We start from the raw sequence: 26,348 nt of genomic DNA on the forward strand, positions 1-26,348 counted from the left end.
GTAGAACCCCGATGCACATTACCTATCCATTCCTTCTTCAGATGTTGTCTGACTCACTGAGTTATTCCAGCACCGTGTTTTCTACAAGATTCCAGCATCTGCAGTTCCTTCTGTATCTTGGTTAAAACATTTGGCTGAAACATAATTGAAATCATTGAGAACTCACTTTTGTTAAAAGTTGTCTTACTTTCTCTTTTGCTTGACATGCACAAAACTAATTTTCAGGAACAATCCTTGGGGTGCACAATGGCGCAGCGGCAGAGTTATTGCTTTACAACGCCAGAGACCCAGTTTCAATCCTGACTACGGGTGCTGTCTGTATGGAATTTGTATGTTCTCCCTGTGATCTCGTGGGTTTTCTCTGGGTGTCCCGGTTTCCTCCCACATTCCAAAGACGTGCAGGTTTGTCGGTTAATTGGCTTCTGCAAATTGACCCTAGTGTGTAGGATAGAACTAGTGTATGGGGATCGCTGGTCAGCATGAAGTCGGTGGGCCGAAAGGCTTGTTTCCATGCTGTATCTCTAAACTAAACAACAGGTGAAGGATTTCCCTGCATAGATGCTATGGAATCTTGGCGATATGGGGTTCTGCCAGTGGATTCCACAAGTAGTCCAGCAGCAGAGCAAAATGGCAGATGTGATATTTAATCCCAGACTTGCTCCATTTGCGTGGGCAAATGAGTACAAGGTCAAAGGCAACTGCCTGTAAGCAGATTTTTTATTTGAGTTGCAGGCTTGGCTTAAGGGAAAGCACCCTTGTGAATGGAAGAAAAGGGTTCATTTCAACAAATATTCACAAAGTTATCTTCACACAGTCATATAAAAAGAAACAGATAAAGAAAATGAAGGTATTTTTGAGCAATACATCAGTCCCATCCTGTTCTGGGGAATACACTGAGCAGTTTAACAATCTGTATTCAATAACTGGGAGAGTTCATTGAAAAACAGCAGAATTATGAACTAATACACAATAAAAAGAGCATAGTTACACAATTCTCTTAAACTATTGTAAACTGAGGTTCAACAATGTTAGCAGCCATTACGATAAATATTCCACATAAAGATATGTATGTATTAGTATCACTTAGCTGAACAAAGTAACGGCTGGATAATAAGGACACAAGACTTCAAAACCCGTATTAAATGTATGACTGTACATTTTATTTCTGCCATAGATAAGTAGACTTGTAGTAATAGCACATTTCACATAGTGTTTACACAGTTTACTTACAAATATGAGCGTGCACAATCATTTCTGAGCACTTAATATCATATACCAGTGTACTTGTTGATACACAGTAATTAGGCATTCAAATGCCTCAAAGATACAGCGAATTTTCAGAAAACCCACAACTCTTAAGAGCTCAGAGTTGTAAAGAACATGCTTTCCTTTACAGTTAAGATAAAATTGTACAGAAAAAATATACTTTTACAATATCCAATTATGAAATACAGGGAGCTCAAAAAAAGTTAGGCAGGAGGAGTTACTTTAGGTTTCAGCAAATTAAAAGCTACATTGAATCAGTACCTGTAAACCTACTCCAAATAAGTCAACTGGTTAAATACTATTTCAGCCTATTTTAGAAAATACAAATATAAAATCCAATAATATCCATCTCAATAGCAATGCACCCTGGTATTTATGTACATGCTATACCTAGTAAAAGACAAGTTCATACATTTTGTTGAGTTACCCTTAGGAAGATGAATACTGACCTTTGTCAGGAACCAAATTCATATTTAAATGCCCCTTTCTAAGAACATGACAATTCTAAAACAATTAATATGCTAAATGTACACCAATACAGTAATCACTAGACTGGGGGACTATTATCTACACACTGTCATATTCAAAAATGGTTTTTGCTACATGAAAATCTCCTATTGACTTAATGTTAAATGTATTAGTATAGGCCTAAAAATTACTAGCAATTGCATAATCGCAAGCAGCCATCTAGATTTCAATTTCAACAAAATTGATGAAAACAAAATCAGAAATTGAGAACAAGATATGCAAATAAGGTTGCTCCATGAAAAACACGCTAGGGAGATTTTAGTCCAGTAGAGTGTTGCTTGTTGTAAAATAAAACGGAGTCGTACGGAGTCGAAATATATTTTTAGTTTGGTTGCTTTGAGTTTTTGCAAGGGAAGAATCATACGCATCATGCTTTAAAATATTATCAGTGTTAACATCTTCCTACTTCGCAACATGACCTGGGAGTTGAAGTAGTTGAGTTCTAATCATCATTGAGTGCTAATCATCATTAAGTTAAAAGTAGAATCTCAAAGTGGCTGATCACTCTAACACACACACTTCTATCAGGAAAGCTTTCATTATTCTCACCATTCTGACAAAGGATAGAACTGATGGCGACTAGGGAAGGAACTAGGGCATTCTTCTCTCCTAGCTAGAACAGCATGTGCATCTCCAAGCATTTTGCAAAGGAAGAAATGGGCAATGTTGAAATTAAAAATCAAAACAGTTTTTACAGCTCTATGTTTCATACATTAAGGGTGTAGTACTAATATAAAAAAACTTTATTTCATGAAATTGCAAGTAAACAAGAACCTGTGCAAATTTATGTGGGGGATTGCCGCTAAGTTTTTTGCAAAAATTAAACAGCCAAATCACTTCTGCTGCAACCAAAGATAACTATCCACAGTTGTTAGACACAATGCTAAACAGGAATGTTGCTTCCTTACTAAATTGGAAGTTAGAATAGTGTTCGTAAATGTGTCAGTGAAATTGAATGCTTCATTTCCTGCTGCCATAAGGTACCTCAGGCATAGGACTATCTTTCTGAAATGATTAGGGAAACATCTGACTTGCTGCTTATGCTAAAATCTAGCACTAGCTATTGTAAACTATCTTCTTTCATTGTATCTACAGCTTTGTCCAAATTATGGCAAATCTGGGGACAGAATCCTTCAAGCTGAACGGCTGGTGATCGATGTATTGAATTACATTTCTGAATGTTGGCATAATTATCTGAGCTCTTAAGGAAATCAAGCATTTTCAAATAATTTTAAGGTTATAAATAGCTTATATTGTTGCAGAGATCTATTAAGCCTTCTAATAGGGAGTAGAATGTACTTTTACTAGGTGCTAATGAAACAAACACCAACTCAAATTTACAGCAGATTAATCCATCACAATCACATAATTTTAGGAAGCTGTTTGTGCCATTAGTAAAGAAAATGATGATTCAGTTACTGGGAAATTTTCTTTTGATGGCAATGAGATTTCTACCATTCCAGCACCAGTGCGAGGAAGATTTGCATTAACAACATGCCGCTGCAAGTGCTTAATCCAATCTTCTTGGACAGAAAGTGGACCCCGGAAGACCAGATCACAAAACCTGCAAATAAGTAACAAAAGCACAATTCTGAGCAATCTAGCATTTATGTTTTTATTTATACCTCAATGACTTTCTAACATTAAAAACCACAAATGACTTTTCTAAAGTAGGAAAGAACTGCAGATGCTGGTTTAAATCGAAAGTAGACACAAAATGCTGGAGTAACTTAGCGGGACAGGCAGCATCTCTGGAGAGAAGGAATGGGTGACGTTTCAGTCTGAAGAAGGGTCTCGACCCAAAATGTCACCCGTTCTTTCTCTCCTGAGTTACTCCAACTTTTTGGGACCAACAATGACTTTTTTTAAATTGAAGACTGTCAATTAAAGATTTTTAATTTACAGAAAATTGCAATGATGAGTTTCTTGTAAAAAAATACCTTACAATAAAACTAAAAATATTTAATCTTAAAAAAATCTTCAAATCACCACTCGGCAATATTGTTATTGAGATGTAAATCATTTTTATCTGAAGCAAGTGCTTGAAATACACCCGTAACCAAGCAACTTACCTGCATTTGAGTACATAAGCATCACCAAGAGACGGAACAAATAGGGAAGACTTCTTTTTGGTCCCAGACCGCGACCGTGACCTCTTTTGCTTGCAGTCAAAAGCTGGAAAAAGATAGCTTTAGGAATAGATATCATCTTTCTTGCAAACAATAACAAAGCATTTCATTCCGCCAGATATTAAGAAGTTACAAGGAATGCTTCCAAAAAAAACCTCCATTTGTTACCGGATTTGCTCAATTACAAAAATGTAACTGCACCATATTTAGCTAGATGTTAAAATTTACAAGAATTCTCTTGAAGACACCATTTAAGTATACAGATAAGCACAATTTAAATTTATATCAAATTATTCAATTCAGTGGTATCATTATTCCTCCACCAGCTCCAAGAGCTAAACACACCACATCAGGGGCGGCACAGTGGTACAGAAGTAGAGTTGCTGCTTACAGCGCCAGAGATCTGGGTTTGTTCCTGACTACAGGTGCTGTCTGTAGGGAGTTTGTAAGTTCTCCCTGTGATCGTGTGAGTTTTCTCCGAGAACTTCAGTTTCCTCCCATGTTCCAAAGACATGAAGGGACTCAACCCGAAAGGTCATCCATTCCTTCTCTCCAGAAACACTGCCTATCCCGCTGAGTTACTCCAGCTTTTTGTGTCTATCTTAGGTCGGTAGATTAATTGGCTTGGTATAAAAATGTAAATTTTCCCTAGTGTGTCTAGGATAGTGTTAATGTTCGGGGATCGCTGGTCGGTGTGGACCCAGCGGGCCGAAGGACCGTTTCCATGCTATATCTCTAAACTAAACTAAATATTGTAATGAACTGCAGATGGATCCAGGATTGATCTCTCATTTATTAAGTTCCAAAAGGTTAGCTGGATTGGAGTCAGTGTAACAACAGACATGACTGGCTTCGTAGGATGGAAAAAACCATCAACTACAATGCCAGTTCCTACTGCTGGAAAATCTGCATGCGTAGATCAAGTTGGGTTTGTAATGATGCAGAAGAAAACGTTACCTTCTATGACTCATTTCACACATTAAGAGTATGCACCTGGGGTCAGTACCATATCATGCCACTTCCTACTACAGGAAAATCTACGGGTGTGGACCAGGTTGGGCTTAATTGACATGATGCACAAAAAAGAATTGCCTGTTATGACTCATTTCATACATTAAGGTTATCACATGGGTGACTACTATCAGGCCAATATTACCAGTGATTGTTCCACAATATGGGTCATCCTGCTTTTTGAAGGTGGGCCAAACATACCATGTATTATATAAGCAATAATAATCAATGCATTACAATTATCTCTTTCTCTCATTTTAATTAATGCTCCAAGTATATATATTTTTTAATTAAAAAATGCAAATCTTAAGACTAGAGAATGAATCTATTAAAATTATAAATAACCGTATTATTCACGATGAAAGAAAATAAATTTAAATGCACAGCCGGTCTGAACTAATGCAATCATTTCACTGTAATGAACAGAATAAACTGCTAAAATATTTTTTGAAATTAAAACATTTTAATTACACACATATCTAATAGGGATAGTGTTATTTGATCTGTCTCCAATATTTTAGTGTGCTGTTTCATATTTTATCTCAAATACACAAACAAGTGTTCATAACATCTCATAAATTCACAATAACCAAGGCAACATAATTTTTGAATATAACTAACAAAAAAATCAAAAGGTTCACATTAGAGTTGCAATCATCATCCACTTTCCTGTTAAATGGATTAGTGGAAGTTACAGTTCCAAGCTGAAACACATTCTTGTTTATAGGATCACAACCTTGCGACAGATTTTATCCATACTTCTTACTGCAGACCTCGCTCACTGGGCTGCAGAGTGAGATCAGAAAAACTTGGTTTCATGTTGGGTCAAGGACTAATGTCAGCAAGTCCTTTATCCAACCCAAGCTGCTACTGCCTGCAAGTGTGGATTTAACATGAAGGGATGCTTCAGGATTCATGATATCAGACAGAGTGGGCATGCCACAACTTCAACAACATTGATCAATCACCACAGTAGGAGGCATAAACTTCAATGCTAGTTAGTGATCGATCCACCATTTACAGAATTATTATTAAAAGCATCAAAGTTAACTATTTCAGATGTTATAAGGCCAGGGCTCAGCACTTTGTTACCTCAAAATAAAATATTTTGCATGCTGTTTAAATCCTTTCCACAGAGCCTCTAAAAAGAAAAATAATGAAAACTTACGAGTGCCAGTCAGATCCCCAGCTTGCTTTCTTCTTGCATAGACTCTGAGGTGATTTGCCAGGCTAACTGCACTTGTAAAGGTTGCATGACAATGGACACAAGTTCTTAACTTCACAGGATGTCCTTTTGACAAGAATGGAAAGTAATAATTTTAGCTAAATAAGTGCAATTTAATTTTATTTGCAGTCACCAAAATTAAAACTTTTGGAAATTTCTAAAACAGGACAAATTTGTAAATTTGCTTTTTGCATTTGATTAGTTTAATATGTCTTTTATTTTTGCATTTAATGAATTCTAGCTCCCCCCACCCCAAAATCGACTGGTTAATATATTAGAATTCCTGTTGTGTTGGGTTGTGATGATAAGTGAAGTGATTAAAAGCAATATCAGAATCGGGATTAATACTATACATCACCAATTGTCTAGTCACAATCACTTCACTATTGTTGCACATGATCTTTTAAGATATTTTCAACATAGAAGGTGTATAAAGAAAGGGCTTTATCTATGATCCCATAAGGCACTGGACTGCTCTGAGAAGACAAGGCACTTGCTAGACTGGAAGTCAAGCAGCACTGAACCAAAGTATTGACAAAGTTGTAAACACAGTGTTTACTCAAGTATTGAGAAAAGCTGTTCAGGGAATGAAGGGACTGTAAATGGCTCTTTTACTTCACATGAAATAGCTGATGAAGGCATGGGAGGCAAGGTGGTAAAATAAAGCAGACTGGTGAACAGCTGTTAAATACAACACTTAAATTAGTGCTTTTGTACAGTCATCACTTTGCATGTGCAGTCAATAATGAAAGCTAATGATTTGTAATTCCGATGGCTGCGCTCAAACCTCTGCACTGAACAAAAGAATGGACCCACATCCAAGCAATTATATAAACAAACAGTATCCACGACAGTATGGATAAAATGTAACATTAAAAACATTAACCAATTAATAATCATGCATCTGTTATTACATTTTAGAAAATATGTAAATTATCATCTAAGCCAGCTGTTTACCCTGTTGTGGTTAGATGGGCAGACAGCTATTTCAGGCTAATGCAAAACTTGGGAAGAAAATGACAGCTTAACTAGTGTGATTAGTTTGATTGGATTTCAAAAACCTGAAAACAGTGTATTTTTGCTTCTCGGTCCTTTTCCCAACTGTGTTTCATTCTGAACTAGTCTCTTAAACTTCACACATTCTTTTTTCAAAAAAACAAAAAATTAATTGTAGCACCCACAGGACATGTGTCAAACTTCCATTATAACAGTCGTAAAGTGGGAGACGTGTGATGACGAGGTAGTGGATGGGATGATCACATCACTTGCTTGATGAAGTTTATGAGGCTTAAGCCATTTTAAACGATCCTGCTAATTCAAAATAATGGATACGTTAATCCCTAAAAAGGGATTAAGTTGGGGAAAATGCTATTCAAAGCTAGACTGTAATGTTAAAGGAAAGACGCAAGGTGCACTGTGGTCCAGCATTGTGAGTATTGCAATCATTTTATTCTAAAGCTGACCACTATTAACATATCACTGTTCTCTGCAGAGTCTTGAAAGTACGGGATCTTTGTTGCACCTTGACAACAATTGTTTGAGCTAGAGTATGTGAACGCCTAGTAGTAATACAATATTTAATGATTGACCTGGGAAACTTGAGCATCCAATTGAATGTTTTAGTTTTCAATTTCATTTGACCTTGAAAATTGGTAACAATTTTGCCCATCTCTTACTGTCCATTCACGTCCCCAGCCATTTTGAATGTGATCAGAAATGGGTAAAAACATTCTTAGTAATACAAGGTAAGGTTTGGTCCCAGATGTCATTCTCAGGAATTGTCAAGTCAAGTCAAGTCAATTGTATTTGTATAGCACATTTAAAAACAACCCACGTTGACCAAAGTGCTGTACATCTGATTAGGTACTAAGGAAAAAAATGAAACATACAGTAACACGCAAACAGTTCACAGCGCCTCCTCAATGAGCCTCAAACGCTAGGGAGTAGAAATAGGTTTTGAGCCTGGACTTAAAGGAGTCGATGGAGGGGGCAGTTCTGATGGGGAGAGGGATGCTGTTCCACAGTCTAGGAGCTGAAACCGCAAAAGCGCGGTCACCCCTGAGCTTAAGCCTAGACCGCGGGATAGTGAGTAGCCCCAAGTCGGCCGACCTGAGGGACCTGGAGTTAGAGAGGTGGGCTAGAAGATTTTTGATGTAGGGGGGGGAATGACCATTTAGGGCTTTATACGTGAATAGGAGGAGCTTGAAGTTGATTCTGTGCCGTACAGGGAGCCAGTGGAGAGAGGCCAGAATCGGGGTGATGTGGTCCCTTTTACGGGTACCCGTCTGGAGTCTCGCTGTGGCGTTTTGGACCAGTTGCAGGCGGGACAGGGAAGATTGGCTGATCCCAGTGTATAGGGAGTTGCAGTAGTCTAGGCAGGAGGAAATGAAAGCGTGAATGATTTTTTCTGTGTCGTCGAATTGGAGGAAAGGTTTGATTTTAGCTATGGTACGAAGTTGGAAGAAGCTGGCTTTTACCACAGCGTTGACTTGCTTATCAAATTTTAATGCAGAGTCAAATATCATGCCGAGGTTTTTGACATGCGGTTTGACTAGGCAGGATAGGCTTCCAAGACTGCCTGTTATCGATTTGATGGAGTCAGGGGGGGCCGAATAGGATGACCTCAGACTTGCTCTCATTTAATTGGAGGAAGTTCTGTGCCATCCAACATTTTATGTCCTCAAGGCAGTGTAAGAGGCTGTTTAAATTTGACTGGTTGTTGGGTTTCAGGGGGAGGTAAATGTAAATGTGTTTAATGTTCCTTGTTTCTGTAATGGACCTACAAACTACTTTCCTGCAAAGGGAATAAAAAAGAATTATTACGTGGCCCACTTGCAGAGTTTGTCGAAAGATGAACTGCGAGTGAAACGTGTCCTGCTGACATACACTGAAGGGCTTTGCCATGAGCATCAAAGGCCATCAAAGGAGATTGGTGTACAAACTTAAAGCACACGGTATTGAGGGTTCAGTTTTGAGGTGGATAGAAAATTGGTTGGCGGACAGGAAGCAAAGAGTAGGAATAAACGGGTCCTTTTCGGAATGGCAGGCAGTGACTAGCGGGGTACCGCAAGGCTCAGTGCTGGGACCCCAGTTATTTACAGTGTATATTAATGATTTGGACGAGGGAATTGAATGCAACATCTCTAAGTTTGCGGATAACACGAAGCTGGGTGGCAGTGTTAGCTGCGAGGAGGATGGTAGGAGGCTGCAGAGTGACTTGGATAGATTAGGCGAGTGGGCAAATGCATGGCAGATGCAATATAATGTGGATAAATGTGAGGTTATCCACTTTGGCGGCAAGAACAGGAAAGCAGAGTATTACCTGAAAGGTGACCGATTGGGAGAAGGGGAGATGCAACGTGACCTGGGTGTCATGGTGCACCAGTCATTGAAAGCAAGCATGCAGGTGCAGCAGGCAGTGAAGAAAGCGAATGGTATGTTGGCATTCATAGCAAGAGGATTTGAGTTTAGGAGCAGGGAGGTTCTGCTGCAGTTGTACAGGGCCTTGGTGAGACCGCACCTGGAGTATTGTGTGCAGTTTTGGTCTCCTAACCTGAGGAAAGACGTTCTTGCCTTAGAGGGAGTACAGAGAAGGTTCACCAGATTAATCCCTGGGATGGCGGGACTTGCATATGAGGAAAGACTGGACAGACTGAGCTTGTACTCGCTGGAATTTAGAAGACTGAGGGGGGATCTTATAGAAACATATAAAATTCTTAAGGGGTTGGAGAAGCTAGATGCGGGAAGATTGTTCCCGATGTTGGGGGAGTCCAGAACCAGGGGTCACAGCTTAAGAATAAGGGGGAAGTCTTTTAGGACCGAGAAGAGAAAACATTTCTTCACACAGAGAGTGGTGAGTCTGTGGAATTCTCTGCCACAGAAGGTAGTTGAGGCCAGTTCATTGGCTATATTTAAGAGGGAGTTAGATGTGGCCCTTTTTGCTAAAGGGATCAGGGGGTATGGAGAGAAGGCAGGTACAGGCTACTGAGCTGGATGATCAGCCATGATCATATGGAATGGCGGTGCGGGCTCGAAGGGCCGAATGGCCTACTCCTGCACTTATTTTCTATGTTTCTATGAATGTGGAACTAATGAATGCCCCATCGTTATGGTTTGTAAGTACCTGGATCATGCAGCAATCTCATCTGTTCCTGTTGGATGCAGATATGCACAGCCAATTGACCAAAGCTATCTGCATAATAACAACCCAGTTCATAAAATGTCAAGGCAATCACTTTCTCACCACAGGTGTGATAATAAGTGTAGCAGCTCATATCAGCCTTACCAGTAATGCAGAAATCACACAGTGTGCTTCTCCCTCAAATCGAGCAACAAAGTAGATGACCCTTACTCTTACTGAAGCTAAGGCATAGTGCAGTGTTCTGTCATTTTCCTCTTTTAGAAGTTGTGGGATTCAGTTTGTTCCTCATCCTCTTAGTCAGGTACGAATCCCAATTATTATGTTTATTTAGTAACCCAGGATTTGCCTTTGGCACCAGGTCAAAAAGTCATCAGATAACCTTCTGGAAAATGTTAAGTCAATTTCAGCAACCAACACAACCTAAAATGCAAAAATCAACAAACTCGTAATTTGTCCAAGACTGGGTGGAAATGCTTCAGGTGAACGTGGATAATTTGTAGGTCTGTTGATTAAAATGACAACACAATCCTGATATTTGACATCTGGGACCAAGCCTTAACTTACAATAAGAATGACTTTGCCCATTGTATGTTACATTCAAAACTGCAGGGAACATGAATGAAAGGTAAAGGACAGGCAGAACTGTTAATAATTTGCAATGTTGCAGCGGCCACATTATCTTGTTTAAACTTAATTGTGTCTTTCAATACCCAAAAAGGAAACATCAATCGTCTCCCAAGAAAGTTTTGATATTAACCATGGAAGATAAAACTAGTCAACCAACAAGGTTCAATGCACATCAGTTCCAAAATATTTGCACATGCATCAAAGCTTTGAAACACCTTTATATATTCCATCCTCTCAATGTCTGCTTCTTTCAGACTTTAATACAAACCTGTTTGATAGGTTACATCTGCACTTGTCATCGGTTGCAACGATGCACTAGGCTGCAGAACTGAACTGCTAAACTGTGGGTGAAAGGGCCTTCTGTGATTAGGCAGTCGTTTTTTTGCAGTTTGAACATAACCTCGTCCCGGCTGAGATTTTGTTGGTGAAGGCGATTCCTCTCCAAATTCATTCTTAAGAATTTGCATGAGAGAACTTGACTGTTCATGTGCCTCACTATAATTTCTTGACTGCAAGGAAGGGAGGTCATTGTGCAAGTCTGATCGTGTTGAGGGCAAGGATTTTGTCTTCATCTCGTTTTGCTGCAGTTTTATGGTTATACCATTTGGAGCAAGAAATAAGCCATCACTTGTTGCAAATTTCTGTGATACAAATGGCTTATATCTAAATTGTTTGCTGCTTAACAACTTTGCAATATTTTCAGCTTCTGCTTCATTTTGCATCATTTCAGTCAAAATGCTGAGTGGGGATTTGTGCGCTTCCAGTTCCGTTTTCCCCAACCTCTTCAGATGACCACGGACATGGTTGGACAGGCCAACCTTTGTGTCAAACCAACCACCACACAGAGGACAAGTATTCTCAGTTGATGATCCAGACTTTACTTCTGTGGAAACAAAACATGAACAAGATTACCAATCTATTTAATCTAAAACAAAGGAATCACGTGGCTTCTGAAATGCAAAGAAAGTGATTAATCAATTAGTTCAGATTAATAATGTGAATAAAATTAATTTAAAATATTTAATTTAATGGAATCATTAACAGCAAAGTCATATTTATTTCTGCCTAATAATATGTTTAAAAGGGGATAACTCATACATTTTAAATACACGCATGTAAAAGAATAATTTGTTTCCTTTAATATTTCAATTTGACAACTTGTATAGATTCTAAGGATCTTTGTTTAGTCTAATAGAGCATGTCACTGGACTCTGTGATACTGGCCTCTTGATCTGGGTCAAAATTTATTAGAAACTGAATGCAGAAAACAGTGCTGATTCAAAGTATACACTATTTCTATGCCTTTCTTTTACTTTGCTCTACTCAACACTATTTAGCAATTCATTCCAATTAACAGCCAGTGACAATTTTGATAAGTCTTTATTATGGTATCAATTTACTTGATTTAACTAAATCAGTGACAATGACTGCACCATGATCCTTATTTTACATTAACAATTTTCTAAATTCCTCTCTATATTCCCAATTTTCATTCCTATATCTTGTTTCAAGCAATCATCTTTTACTTCGCTGCAGTCAATAATTTCAAACTTATGAACTAAGAAGTTAAAGACTAATTTTCCTTGCTTAGGATTTATTTTTCTTTCTATTTTACATTATAATCACAATTTTTGTTGTTTGCCCGTTCTCAGTTTTTAACAAATTGACATGTTGAAATGTTACACGTTAACTTGTTTAGCTGATAAGACAGTCAAACTAAGTCTTTATGAAAGTAACAAGTAAAACTGAGGCATAAAAGGAGCATGGCAGTGTTCCCTCAAATTAGAACAAGGTACCTATGGGAACAATTAAAACAAGCCACTGTAATTGGAACATATCTAAGTTAAAAACTGCTATGAATACACAAAAATATAGTAAAAAGATGCTGCAGAGCAGACCTGTCAGAAACAACAGTCTCATTTTGTGGAGCTGGTAGAGCTCACATAGCACCAGAAACCCAGGTTCAATCCTGATCTCAGTTCATAGAGTCATAGAGTGATACAGTGTGGAAACAGGCCCTTCGGCCCAACTCGCCCACACTGGCCAACAATGTCCCACTTGCCTGCGGTTGGTCCATACCCCTCCAAACCTGTCCTATCCATGTACCTGTCCAACTGTTTCTTAAACGATGGGATAGTCCCAGCCTCAACTACATCCTCTAGCAGCTTGTTCCATACACCCACCACCATTTGTGTGAAAAAGTTACCCCTCAGATTCCTATTAAATCTTTTCCCCTTCACCTTGAACCTATGTCATCTGGTCCTCAATTCCCCTACTCTGGGCAAAAGACTGTATCTACCCGATCTATTCCTCTCATGATTTTATATACTTTTTAAAGTATAAGATCTCCCCTCATCCTCCTGCGCTCCATGGAATAGAGGCCCAGCCTACTCTGTAGCTCACCTACACCTATAGAGACCATACAGCTCACACCCTTTAGTCCTGGTAACATCCTCGCAAATCTTTTCTGAACCCTTTCAAGCTTGACAATATCTTTCCTCTAACATGGTGCCCAGAACTGAACTCAACATTCTAAATGCAGTCTCACCAACGTCTTATACAACTGCAACATGACCTCCCAACTTCTATACTCAATACTCTGACTGATGAAGGCCAAAGTGCCAAAAATCTTTTTGACCACCTTATCTACCTGCGACTCGACCTTCAAGGAACCATGCACCTATAATCCTAGATCCCTTTGCTCTACAACACTACCCAGAGGCCTACCATTTACTGTGTAGGTCCTGTCCTTGTTCGACATCCCAAAATGCAACACCTCACACTTCTCTGTATTAAATTCCATCAGCCATTCCTCCACCCACCTGGTCAATCGATCCAGATTCTGTTGCAATCATTCACAACCATCTTCACTATTTGCAAAACCATTAACTTTTGTATCATCAGCAAACTTGCTAATCTTGCCCTGTATGTTCTCATCCAAATCATTGATGTAGAAGACAAACAGTAACGGGCCCAGCACCGAACCCCGAGGCACACCACTAGTCACAGGCCGTTTTGCTCAACACCTTCGCTCAGTCCGCCTTAACCAACCTGATCTCCCGGTGCCTGAGCGCTTCAACTCCCCCTCCCACTCCCAGTCTGACCTTTCTGTCATGGGCCTCCTTCAGTGCCATAGTGAGGCCCACCGGAAATTGGAGGAACAGCACCTCATATTTCGCTTGGGCAGCTTGCAGCCCAGCGGCATGAACATTGACTTCTCGAACTTTAGATAGTTCCTCTGTCCCTCTCTTCCCCCCCCTACCCCTTCCCAGTTCTCCCACCGTCTTCCTGTCTCCACCTATATCCTTTCTTTGTCCGGCCCCCCTGACATCAGTCTGAAGGGTCTCGACCCAAAACGTCACCTATTCCCTCTCTCCTAGATGCTGCCTGACCTGCTGAGTTACTCCAGCATTTTGTGATAACTACAGATGTTAAGCTCACCGGCCTATAGTTCCTGGCATTTTCCCTGCAGCCCTTCTTGAAAAGAGGCACCCTCCAGTCTTCCGATACCTCTCCTGTATTTAAAGATGACTCGTAAAATTTCGACCAGGGCTCCCGCAAATTCCTCTCTAGTTTCCCGCAAGGTCCTCGGATATATCTGATCAGGCTCTGGAGATATGTCTACCTTCATACACGACAGTACCTTCAGTACTTCTTCGACGGTAACCCTGACTGCTCTCAAAATACTTCCAGTGACTGCTCCAATTTCCTCCTTCCTACTGTCTTTCTACTTGGTAAATACAGAAGAGAAATACTCATTTAGGACCTTGCCCATCTCATGTGGCCTCACATGGAGGTGGCCCATTTGATTCCTGAGAGGTCCCACTCTCTCTCTAGTTACCCTTTCCCCCCTTATGTATTTATAAAATCTTTTGGGATTGTCCTTAATGCTACCCGCCAGAGTTATCTCCTTTTTGCCCTTCTGATTTCCTTTTTTAGTTTAGTTCCCAAAACTCCTCCAGGGATGCACTTGATCCCAGCTGCCTATACCTGTTCCATGCGTCCTTCTTGTTTTTGACTAATGTCTCAAATTGCTTCATCAGCTAAGCTTCCTTACATTTGCCTGCTTTGCCCTTCATTCTAACAGGGACGTACACATCCTGAGCTTTCTTCAGTACACTTTTAAAAACATCCCACTTGGCCGATGTTCCTTTCCTTTCAAATAACCTGCTCCAGTCAACTTGAGTGAGACCTTCTCTCATACCCTCAAAGTTGACCTTACCCCAGTTGAGCATTTTAACACATAGATCCTCTCCGTCCCTATCCATAACTATCTTAAACCTAATCGAACTGTAGTCACTGTTCCCAAAAGGCTCCTCCGCACACATTTAATTAACTTGCCCTTCCCAATTTCCCAATACTAAATACAGCTTTGCCCTCTCACATGTGGGGGCCTCCACATACTGCTTAAGAAAACTCTCCTGAACACTTTTAAGGAATTGCGCCCCATCTAAACCCTTCACGCTATGATTTTCCCAGTCTATATTGGGAAAGTTAAAATTCCCAACTACAACAACCTTATTTGACCTGCAGCTGTCTGCAATCTCCTGGCACATTTGTTCTTCTAATTCCCGTTGACTATTCAGGAAGCTGTAGTACATCCCCAACAAGGTGATCATCCCTTTCTTGTTCCTCAGCTCCACCCATATCGCCTCACTAGACGAACCGTCCGTAATGTCACCTCTGAACACAGCCATGACATCCTCCTTAACCAACAATGCAACCCCCACTCCTCTTTTTCCCTCATCCCGATCTCTCCTGAAGCTCCTGTACCCCGCAACATTGAGCTGCCAGTCCTGCCCGTCCCTTAACCAGGTTTCAGTCATGGCTACAACGTCCTAGTCGCTCGTACCTATCCATGCCCTAAGCTCATCTGCCTCACCCGTCAGGCGCCTTGCATTAAAATACGTGCAGTTAAACCAACCCTGCTTCCCAGCCCTCCGCCTTTCACCTGCCCATTCTGTCCACTAACCTTTCCCGCACCACCCTCCATATCAACGTCTAGTCCCTCACGTGCCTCTGTCCTGCACGAGATCCCACCCCCCTGCCAATCTAGTTTAAACCCCCCCCTTGTAGCATTAGCAAACCTTCCCACTAGGATGATGGGCCCACTCCAGTTTAGGTGCAGCCTATGCGGAGTTTGCACGTTCTCCCTATGTCCAATTAGGTTTCCTCCGGGTGCTCCGGTTTTCTCCTAAATCCCAAAGACACGTGGGTTTGTAAGTCAATTGGCCTCTGTAAATTGCTCCGAGATGGTAGAGAGAGGATGCGAGAGATCACATAGAACTAGTGGACGATGATCGGGTTAGGCTCGTTGGGCCGAAGGGCATGTTTCCACGCTGTAACTTTAAATCAATCAATCAAATTGTGCAATTCTTTTATTTTAAACAAATACTGCCAACAAACTCTCAAATCATGAATCAGGACAACATCTGTAGCCTTTCAGCCACAAGATACTTTAATAACAACACCCAATAATTCTCTTACTAAACTTAAGTAAAAAGAAGGGAGTATCAAGGTCAGCAAAACTTTACTGGAGTGCATCCATGATAACCATCTCATCTAACAGAAGACTCATCAAATTATTTCACTCAACCCAGCATATGTGCACAATATAATTTAGCATACATCAATCAGAGGAGAAAAAACAGTACAAACCTGGAACACCCAGTCAATAAAAATATAATAATAGGCCTAAAATCAATCAACCAGCACCAAGATGAAATAAGCCAAGTAGACTAAACCCAGAGCAGAACTGACTGAATAACTGAACTGTAACAAACAATATTGTATATTTGTGTAACTTTGCACAGATTTTTTTTCCCCATCGTTTTCAATAATCGTAAATAAAAAGTCCTTATCAATTGAAAAGTATGTAGTTTGTAATGGGGGATATTAAATGAATGTGGATCTGGGTTTCAGGGTTGTGGAAGCAGAGGAGAGGAAAAGGAAGAGTTACCAACCCTTTGTTAAACAGGTTAGAAAGCATGCATGTTTATGTTATTCTCCATTGAATTGGAGATTTTGGGTAGTGGATGTAGAAAGCTGGAAAGAGCACACCCTAGCCTAATTTTTGCTGGATTCAACGCTTATGAATCAATTCTCGGAAAAAGACAAGATGGGTGTTTTTTAAATGTTAAAACAGTGGTTCATTATCACTGCATTGTGGTTGGCAACATACAGTCATCGCAAATTTTCTGGTTGAATTTATTAGTGTTTGAATTATGGAGGCAGGTGTTCAGAGTCCTGACTTGATTCGTACCTAACAAAAATTAAATTAAACTCTCTTTAAATGCGGGGAGTCACATTTGTACTGGGAGGGTGGAGCACTGCTGGAGATTCTGGCCTTTGGGTGAGATTAAACAAAAGTCCCATCCACTTTCTCAGGAGAACTTAAAGCACCCCACTATATTATTCTGAAGAAGTGTGGGGGTGAGATATTCATCCCTTAAATACTGGGCAATTTATCTTGCAAGCATCATTATAAAAATCAGTCACATCCATTTCACCATTTGTGGGAGCATGCTTTCCAAAACACTTTGTTGGCTGCAATGTGCTTTGGAAAGTCTGAAATTAATGCGTAGGGAACAATATAGATGTATTTTTTATGCCCTTTCTAAGGACAGAAACTATTTGGCACTTTAATATTTGGTTGGTATAAGTACTCATATTTCTCAAAAAACATAAAATTGGAGTTCATAGATTTTCCCAGACACCTTGCAGGACTTGAGAAATTATCTTCAAGTCTAATTTGCATGACCTCCCCTAGTCAGTCCACATCTATTTCCCACAAGTTCATTCATGAAGGATAGGTTAGAATCGTTGCCTGAATCATGCTATAGTAACAGTCCACCACTTCTCTTTTTGATTTGAGTAGAAGAATGTGTTAATGGCACCATATTTCCGTCAACGGTTGATCTGATGTTATTTCCTGATAATATGTAGCTTGAAGACTTAATCCACTCTCTTCCGCTAAGGCGGTTATAAGGAAACCATCTTCTTAAAATACATCTGTAGGAAGGAACTGCAGATGCTGGTTTAAACCAAAGATAGACACAAAAAGCTGGAGTAACAGCGGGACAGACAGCATCTCTGGAGAGATGGAATGGGTGATGTTTCGGGTCAAAGGGTCTCGACCTGAAAAGTCACCCATTCCTTCTCTCCAGGGGTGCTGCCAGTCCCACTGAATTACTCCAGTCGTTTGTGCCTATCTTCTTAAAATACATATTTAATCTTACTGTGTAGGGGGAAAAAACTGCAGATGCTGGTTTAAATCGAAGGTGAAAAAGAAGTGAAATGTAAACATTTCTGACATGTCAGAAATATTTTTCTTTTGGGAAGCAGTAAGATTAAATAGGTAGACACAAAATACTGGAGTAATTCAGCGGGTCAAGCAGCATCTCTGGAGAGAAAGAATGAGTGACGTGTCGGGTCGAGACCCTTCTTCAGACTGATGTCAGGGGAGGGGGCGGGACAAAGATAGAATGTAGTCGGAGACAGGAAGACAGTGGGACAACTGGGAAGGGGGAGGGAAAGAGAGGGACAGAGGAACTATCTGAAGTTGGAGAAGTTCATATCAATAGACAATAGACAATAGGTGCAGGAGCAGGCCATTCAGCCCTTCGAGCCAGCACCGCCATTCAATGCGATCATGGCTGATTACTCTCAATCAGTATCCCGTTCCTGCCTTCTCCCCATACCCCCTCACTCCGCTATCCTTAAGAGCTCTATCCAGCTCTCTCTTGAAAGCATCCAACGAACTGGCCTCCACTGCCTTCTGAGGCAGAGAATTCCACACCTTCACCACTCTCTGACTGAAAAAGTTCTTCCTCATCTCCGTTGGGGTGTAAGCTGCCCCAGCAAAATATGAGGTGCTGTTCCTCCAATTTGCGCTGGGCCTTACTCTGACAATGGAGGAGGCCCAGGACAGAAAGGTCAGATTGAGAATGGGAGGGGGAGATGAAGTGTTGAGCCACCGGGAAATCAGGTTGGTTGAGACGGACTGAGCGGAGGTGTTCAGCGAAATGATTGCCGAGCCTGCGCTTGGTCTCGCCAATGTAGAGAAGTTGACATCTGGAACAGCGGATACAATAGATGAGGTTGGAGGAGGTGCAGGTGAAACTGCCTCACCTGGAAAGACTGTTTGGGTCCTTGGATGGAGTTGAGGGGGGAGGCAAAGGGACAGGTGTGGCATCTCCTGCGGCTGCAGGGGAAAGTACCTGGGGAGGGGGTGGCTTGGGTAGGAGGGACGAATGGACCAGGGAGTTTCGGAGGGAATGGTCTCTGCGGAAAGCAGAAAGGGAAGGAGATGGGAAGATGTGGCCAGTAATGGGATCCCGTTGGAGGTGGTGGAAATATTGTAGGATAATTTGTTGTATGCGACAGCTGATGGGGTGGAAGGCGAGGACAAGGGGGACTCTATCCTTGTTACGAATGGGGGTAGGGGGAGCAAGACCCTCCTGGTGTGGAATGGTGTAGAGTGACTTTCAGTCACTGAAAGGAAGCATGCAGGTACAGCAGGCAGTGAAGAAAGCCAATGGAATGTTGACCTTCATAACAAGAAGAGTTGAGTATAGGAGCAAAGAGGTCCTTCTGCAATTATACAGGGCCCTAGTGAGACCGCACCTGGAGTACTGTGTGCAGTTTTGGTCTCCAAATTTGAGGAAGGATATTCTTGCTATTGAGGGCGTGCTGCGTAGGTTTACTAGGTTAATTCCCGGAATGGCGGGACTGTCATATGTTGAAAGACTGGAGCGACTAGGCTTGTATACACTGGAATTTAGAAGGATGAGAGAAGATCTTATCGAAACGTATAAGATTATTAAGGGGTTGGACACATTAGAGGCAGGAAACATGTTCCCAATGTTGGGGGAGTCCAGAACAAGGGGCCACAGTTTAAGAATAAGGGGTAGGCCATTTAGAACTGAGATGAGGAAAGACCTTTTCAGTCAGAGAGTTGTGAATCTGTGGAATTCTCTGCCTCAGAAGGCCAATTCTCTGAATGCATTCAAGAGAAAGCTAGATAGAGCTCTTAAGGATAGCGGAGTCAGGGGGTATGGGGAGAAGGCAGGAACGGGGGTACTGATTGAGAATGATCAGCCATGATCACATTGAATGGCAGTGCTGGCTCGAAGGGCCGAATGGCCTCCTCCTGCACCTATTGTCTATTGTCTATTGACTGGACATCCATAGTAAAGATGAGGGAGTGGGGGCCTGGAAAACGGAAGTTATTGAGGAGACGGAGAGCATGTGAGGTGTCTTGGACATAGGCAGGGAGGGATTGGACTAGGGGGGGATAGGATGGAGTCGAGGAAGGTAGAAATTAATTCGATGGGACATCAACAGGCAGAAACAATGGGTCTGCCAGGACAGTTCTGTTTATGGATTTTGGGGAGAAGGTAAAAGCAGGCAGTGCGGGGCTGGGGAATGAGAAGGTTGGACACTTTAGGGGGCAGAGAGCCGGAAGACATGAGATCAGTAATGGTGTTGGAGATTAAGGCCTGGTGCTCATCTGTGGGGTCATGGTCCAAGGATAAATAGGAGGAGGTGTCTGAGAGTAGTCGTCTGGCCTCAGCGCGCCAGACTACCACGGCACCTCCCCTGTCAGCGGGTTTGATAACTAAGTCGGGGTTGCTGCAGAATGAGTGGAGGGCTATACGTTCAGGAGGGGAGAGGTTAGAGTAAGTAAGGGAAGTGGAAAATTTGAGGCAGTTGATGTCCCGTCGGCAGTTAGAAATGAAAAGGTCTAATGAAGGTACATGGCCAATTGGGGCAGTTCAACAAGAGGGGCTCCCCTGGAAACAGGATAAGGGGTCATCACTGGGTGGTGAGGACTCCTTCCCATGGAAAATGGCCCGGAGTCAGAGGCGACAGAAGAAGAGCTCCACATCGTGGCAGACCCAGAACTCGTTGAGGTGGGGGCGGAGGGGAACAAAGGTGAGGCCTCTGCTGAGGACAGACCATTCGGTATCTGAAAGAGGGAAGTCAGGGGGGATGGTGAACACACGGCAAGTGTGGGGGTTGGGGTCAGATGAAGGCAGGCGAGCAGATGGACGCTGAGGTGATGTCTGGTGGGAGGATGGTTCGTTTGGGTGAACCAAACTGGCAGGGGTGCTGAGGAAGAGGATTTCTTGGAATGTTTGAGAGATGGTTTTCTAAACCAACATGTCGAGGAACCAACGAGAGAACAGGCCATTCTAGACTGGGTATTGAGTAATGAGGAAGGGTTAGTTAGCAGTCTTGTTGTGCGAGGCCCCTTGGGCAAGAGTGATCATAATATGGTAGAGTTCTTCATTAGGATGGAGAGTGACAAAGTCGATACAGAAACAAGTGTTCTGAACTTAAAGAAAGGTAACTTTGAGGGTATGAGGCGTGAATTGTCCAAGATAGACTGGCGATTGATGCTGAAAGGGTTGACGGTGGACATGCAATGGAAGGCATTTAAAGGTCGCATGGATGAACTACAACAAGTGTTCATCCCAGTTTGGCAAAAGAACAAACCAGGAAAGGTAGTGCATCCGTGGCTAACAAGGGAAATCAAGGATAGTATTAAAACAAAAGATGAAGCATACAGATTAGCCAGAAAAAGTAGCATACCAGAGGACTGGGAGAAATTCAGAGTCCAGCAGAGGAGGACAAAGGGCTTAATTAGGAAAGGGAAAATAGATTATGAGGGAAAACTGGCAAGGAACATAAAAACTGACTGCAAAAGCTTTTATAGATATGTCAGGAGAAAAAGATTAGTTAAGACAAATGTAGGTCCCTTGCAGTCGGAAACAGGTGAATTGATCATAGGGAACAAGGAGATGGCAGACCAATTGAACAAATACTTTGGTTCTGTCTTCACTAAGGAAGACCTAAACCGTCTGCCGGAAATAGCGGGGGACCGGGGGTCTAATGAGGGAGGAACTGAGGGAAATCCAGGTTAGTCGGGAAGTGGTGTTAGGTAAATTAAATGGATTAAAGGCAGATAAATCCCCAGGGCCAGATAGGCTGCATCCCAGAGTGCTTAAGGAAGTAGCCTCAGAAATAGTGGAAGCATTAGTGATAATTTTTCAAAACTCTTTAGATTCTGGAGTAGTTCCTGAGGACTGGAGGGTAGCTAATGTAACCCCACTTTTTAAAAAGGGAGGGAGAGAGAAAACGGGGAATTATAGACCAGTTAGCCTAACATCGGTAGTGGGGAAAATGCTAGAGTCAGTTATTAAAGACGTGATAGCATCACATTTGGAAAGTGGTGAAATCATCGGACAAAGTCAGCATGGATTTACCAAAGGCAAATCATGTCTGACGAATCTTATAGAATTTTTCGAGGATGTAACTAGTAGAGTGGATAAGGGAGAACCAGTCGATGTGTTATATCTGGACTTTCAGAAGGCCTTCGACAAGGTCCCACATAGGAGATTGGTGTACAAACTTAAAAGCACACGGTATTGAGGGTTCAGTGTTGAGGTGGATAGAAAATTGGTTGGCGGACAGGAAGCAAAGAGTAGGAATAAACGGGTCCTTTTCGGAATGGCAGGCAGTGACTAGTGGGGTACCGCAAGGCTCAGTGCTGGAACCCCAGTTATTTACAGTGTATATTAATGATTTGGACGAGGGAATTGAATGCAATATCTCTAAGTTTGCTGATGACACGAAGCTGGGTGGCAGTGTTAGCTGCGAGGAGGATGCTAGAAGGCTGCAGAGTGACTTGGATAGATTAGGCGAGTGGGCAAATGCATGGCAGATGCAATATAATGTGGATAAATGTGAGGTTATCCACTTTGGCGGCAAGAACAGGAAAGCAGAGTATTACCTGAATGGTGACCGATTGGGAGAAGGGGAGATGCAACGTGACCTGGGTGTCATGGTGCACCAGTCATTGAAAGCAAGCATGCAGGTGCAGCAGGCAGTGAAGAAAGTGAATGGTTTGTTGGCATTCATAGCAAGAGGATTTGAGTTTAGGAGCAGGGAGGTTCTGCTGCAGTTACACAGGGCCTTGGTGAGACCGCACCTGGAGTATTGTGTGCAGTTTTGGTCTCCTAACCTGAGGAAAGATGTTCTTGCCTTAGAGGGAGTACAGAGAAGGTTCACCAGATTGATCCCTGGGATGGCGGGACTTTCATATGAGGAAAGACTGGATAGACTGGGCTTGTACTCGCTGGAATTTAGAAGACTGAGGGGGGATCTTATAGAAACATATAAAATTCTTAAGGGGTTGGAGAGGCTAGATGCGGGAAGATTGTTCCCGATGTTGGGGGAGTCCAGAACCAGGGGTCACAGCTTAAGGATAAGGGGGAAGTCTTTTAGGACCGAGATGAGAAAACATTTCTTCACACAGAGAGTGGTGAGTCTGTGGAATTCTCTGCCACAGAAGGTAGTTGAAGCCAGTTCATTGGCTATATTTAAGAGGGAGTTAGATGTGGCCCTTTTTGCTAAAGGGATCAGGGGGTATGGAGAGAAGGCAGGTACAGGCTACTGAGCTGGATGATCAGCCATGATTATATTGAATGGCGGTGCAGGCTCGAAGGGCCGAATGGCCTACTCCTTCACCTATTTTCTATGTTTCTATGTTTACACTCCAGCAGTATGAACATTGACTTCTCTAATTTAAGGTAATCCCTGCTTCCCCTCTCTAATCGCCTCCCCCTTCCCAGTTCTCCCACTAGTATTCCTGTCTCCGACTACATCCTATCTTTAACCCGCACCCTCCGCTGACATCAGTCTGAAGAAGGGTCTTGACCCGAAAAGTCACCCATTCCTTCTCTCCAGAGATGCTGCCTGACCCGCAGAGTTACTCCAGCATTTTGTGTCTGTCTATTTAATCTTACTGCTTCTCAAAAGAAAAATATTTCTGACATGTCAGAAATGTTTACATTTCACTTCTTTCTTCCTTCCTTTCCTCTTGCACTCTCTCCACTCCTTGATTTGGACAAAAATTCCAGTCATTCTCCAATTTCTCAGCCACCTTTGCATCAGCACTCAATTAAACCACAGAAGGATTTAGAGATAAAAATAATTTCGCCTTTGCATGCCCATTGCCATGTACTTCCAGTAAGCAATGCACTTCACGGGCATTACAATCCTGATGGTTTTCTTCTCTTAAAAGGCGTTAAGGTCAATTGTGTGTCCATCACTGCTTTCTACTGTCTCAAATGAGACGGCAAACAGCACAACCTAGTGGTTTGAACTTATGCCAAGGTCTTTAGCGATGACAACAATCACATCTACACATCCATGCAGGAAGTTAACTACTCCAAATCAATTTTGAAATCACTAATATTTTAGTACTGTAATGAAAAAAATCAAATAAATGATTCCCAAAAGGAAAGTGAGCAAACAGGAATTAGAAACTAAAATTCCCAAGAGAAATGTGAAACATCAAAAAAACATCAAAGATTTCTGGAGAAAAAATGGAAAAATATCCTAAAATTTGTGGGTAAATATATTTCAACTAATCTTTAAACTGAAAGAATAAACAAGATAGGCACAACTGCTCAGATTAGATTTTCTTTTAGTTCTTTAGTGTATTTTATGGCTCATAAAACCTGGTCTAAATACCTTCCCTTTATTAAAATAAAATGAGTGAACAATTTAAGGTATTGGATAGTTTTGTTTTTAATCTGTGTAAGAATAAACCTTAAATCGTATTGCAGACGAGTGGTGGTATATACAGTGCGCTACATAATGTTTGGGACAAAGACCCATTTATTTATTTGCCTCTGTACGCCAAAATATGAGATTTGTAATAGAAAAAAAAATCACATGTGGTTAAAGTGTATTTTGTCAGATTTTAATAAAGGTTATACATTTTGATTTCACCAAGTAGAAATTACAGCAGTGTTTATACATACTCCCCCCCATTTCAGGGCACCATTATGTTTGGGAAACAGCAATGTCATGTAAATGAAAGTAGCCATGTTTAGTATTTTGTTGCATATTCAATGCATGCAATGACTGCATGAGGTCTGCAATTCATGGACATCACCAGTTGCTGGGTGTCTTCTCTGGTGATGTTCCGCCAGGCCTGTATTACAGCCATCTTTGGCTTATGCTTGTTTTGGGGGGTAGTCCCCTTCAGTTTTCTCTTCAGCATATAAAAGGCATGCTCAATGTTCAGATCGGGTAATTGACTTGCCCACTCAAGAATTGACCATTTTTTTGCTTTGAAAAACTCCTTTGTTGCTTCCGCAGTATGTTTGGGACCATTGTCTTGCTGTAGAATGAACCGCCAGCCAATGACATTTGAGGCATTTGTTTGAACTGAAGCAGACAGGATGTGTCTATACACTTCAGAATTCATTATGCTACTACCATCAGCAGTTGTATCATCAATGAAGATAAGTGAGCCAGACTTTCAGCAGCCATACATGCCCAGGCCATAACACCCCCACCACCGTGTTTCACAGATGAGGTGGTATGCTTCGGATCTTGGGCAGTTCCTTCTCTCCTCCATACTTTGCTCTTGCCATCACTCTGATATTAGTTAATCTTCGTCTCATCTGTCCACAAGAACTTTTTCCAGAATTGTGGTTGCTCTTTTAAGTACTTCTTGGCAAACTGTAATCTGGCCATTCTATTTTTTTGCAGCTAACCAGTAGTTTGCATCTTGCAGTGTAGCCTCTGTATTTCTGTTCATGAAGTCTTCCGCGGACATTGACAAATCCACACCCGACTCCTGAAGAATGTTTCTGATCTGTCGGACAGGTGTTTGGGGATTTTTCTTTATTATAGAGAATTCTTCTGTCATCAGCTGCGGAGGCTTCCTTGGCCTGCCATACCTTTTGTGATTAGGAAGCTTACCAATGCTCTTTCTTCTTAATGATGTTCCAAACAGTTGATTTTGGTTAGCCTAAAGTTTGGCTGATGTCTTTAACAGTTTTATTCTTGTTTCTCAGTTTGATAATGGCTTCTTTGACTCTAATTGGCTCAACTTTGGTCCTCATGTTAGCGTCGGCTTTAGCTCAGAGGTTACTTCGGTTCAACGACAATTCCAATCGCGAGTTCGCAGCTGGTTAACCACGGGAGCTAACTGACGTTTAAAAAATGCCTTTGATAAGGTCCCACACAGGAGATTGGTGGGCAAAATTAGAGCTCATGGTATTGGGGGTAGGGTATTGACATGGATGGAGAATTGTTTGGCAGACAGGAAGCAAAGAGTAGGACTAAACGGGTCCCTGTCAGAATGGCAGGCAGTGGCGAGTGGAGTGCCACAAGGCTCGGTGCTGGGGCCGCAACAATTTACAATATATATTAATGATTTGGATGATGAAATTAGAAGTAACACTAGCAAGTTTGCAGATGACACAAACCTGGGTGGCAGTGTGAACTGCGAAGAGGATGTTAGGAGGTTGCAGGGTGACTTGGACAGGTTGAGTGAGTGGGCAGATGAAGTATAATGTTAATAAATGCGCAGGCATTGCCACTTTCATTTCACTGC

General features: G+C 41.7%; 1 protein-coding gene across 3 annotated transcripts in view; it reads right to left on the reverse strand.

The window, feature by feature from the left end:
• Positions 1-1,139: 1,139 nt before the first annotated feature.
• Positions 1,140-26,348, reverse strand: part of LOC144598264 (zinc finger protein 644-like) — a 97,365-nt gene continuing 72,156 nt past the window's right edge. For 2 of the 3 annotated variants that reach the window (XM_078408201.1, XM_078408199.1), the window contains 4 exons: positions 11,196-11,810; positions 6,103-6,225; positions 3,867-3,969; positions 1,140-3,358 (listed from right to left, as the gene is read on the reverse strand). In XM_078408201.1, coding sequence (XP_078264327.1) covers positions 3,166-3,358; positions 3,867-3,969; positions 6,103-6,225; positions 11,196-11,810 — 1,034 coding nt within the window. In that variant the 3' untranslated portion in view covers positions 1,140-3,165. The remainder of the gene's footprint in view (positions 3,359-3,866; positions 3,970-6,102; positions 6,226-11,195; positions 11,811-26,348) is intronic. The other variant, XM_078408200.1, reaches the window with a different exon arrangement.

The sequence above is a fragment of the Rhinoraja longicauda genome, chromosome 11, assembly GCF_053455715.1.
Source record: "Rhinoraja longicauda isolate Sanriku21f chromosome 11, sRhiLon1.1, whole genome shotgun sequence".
Lineage (NCBI taxonomy): Eukaryota > Metazoa > Chordata > Chondrichthyes > Rajiformes > Arhynchobatidae > Rhinoraja > Rhinoraja longicauda.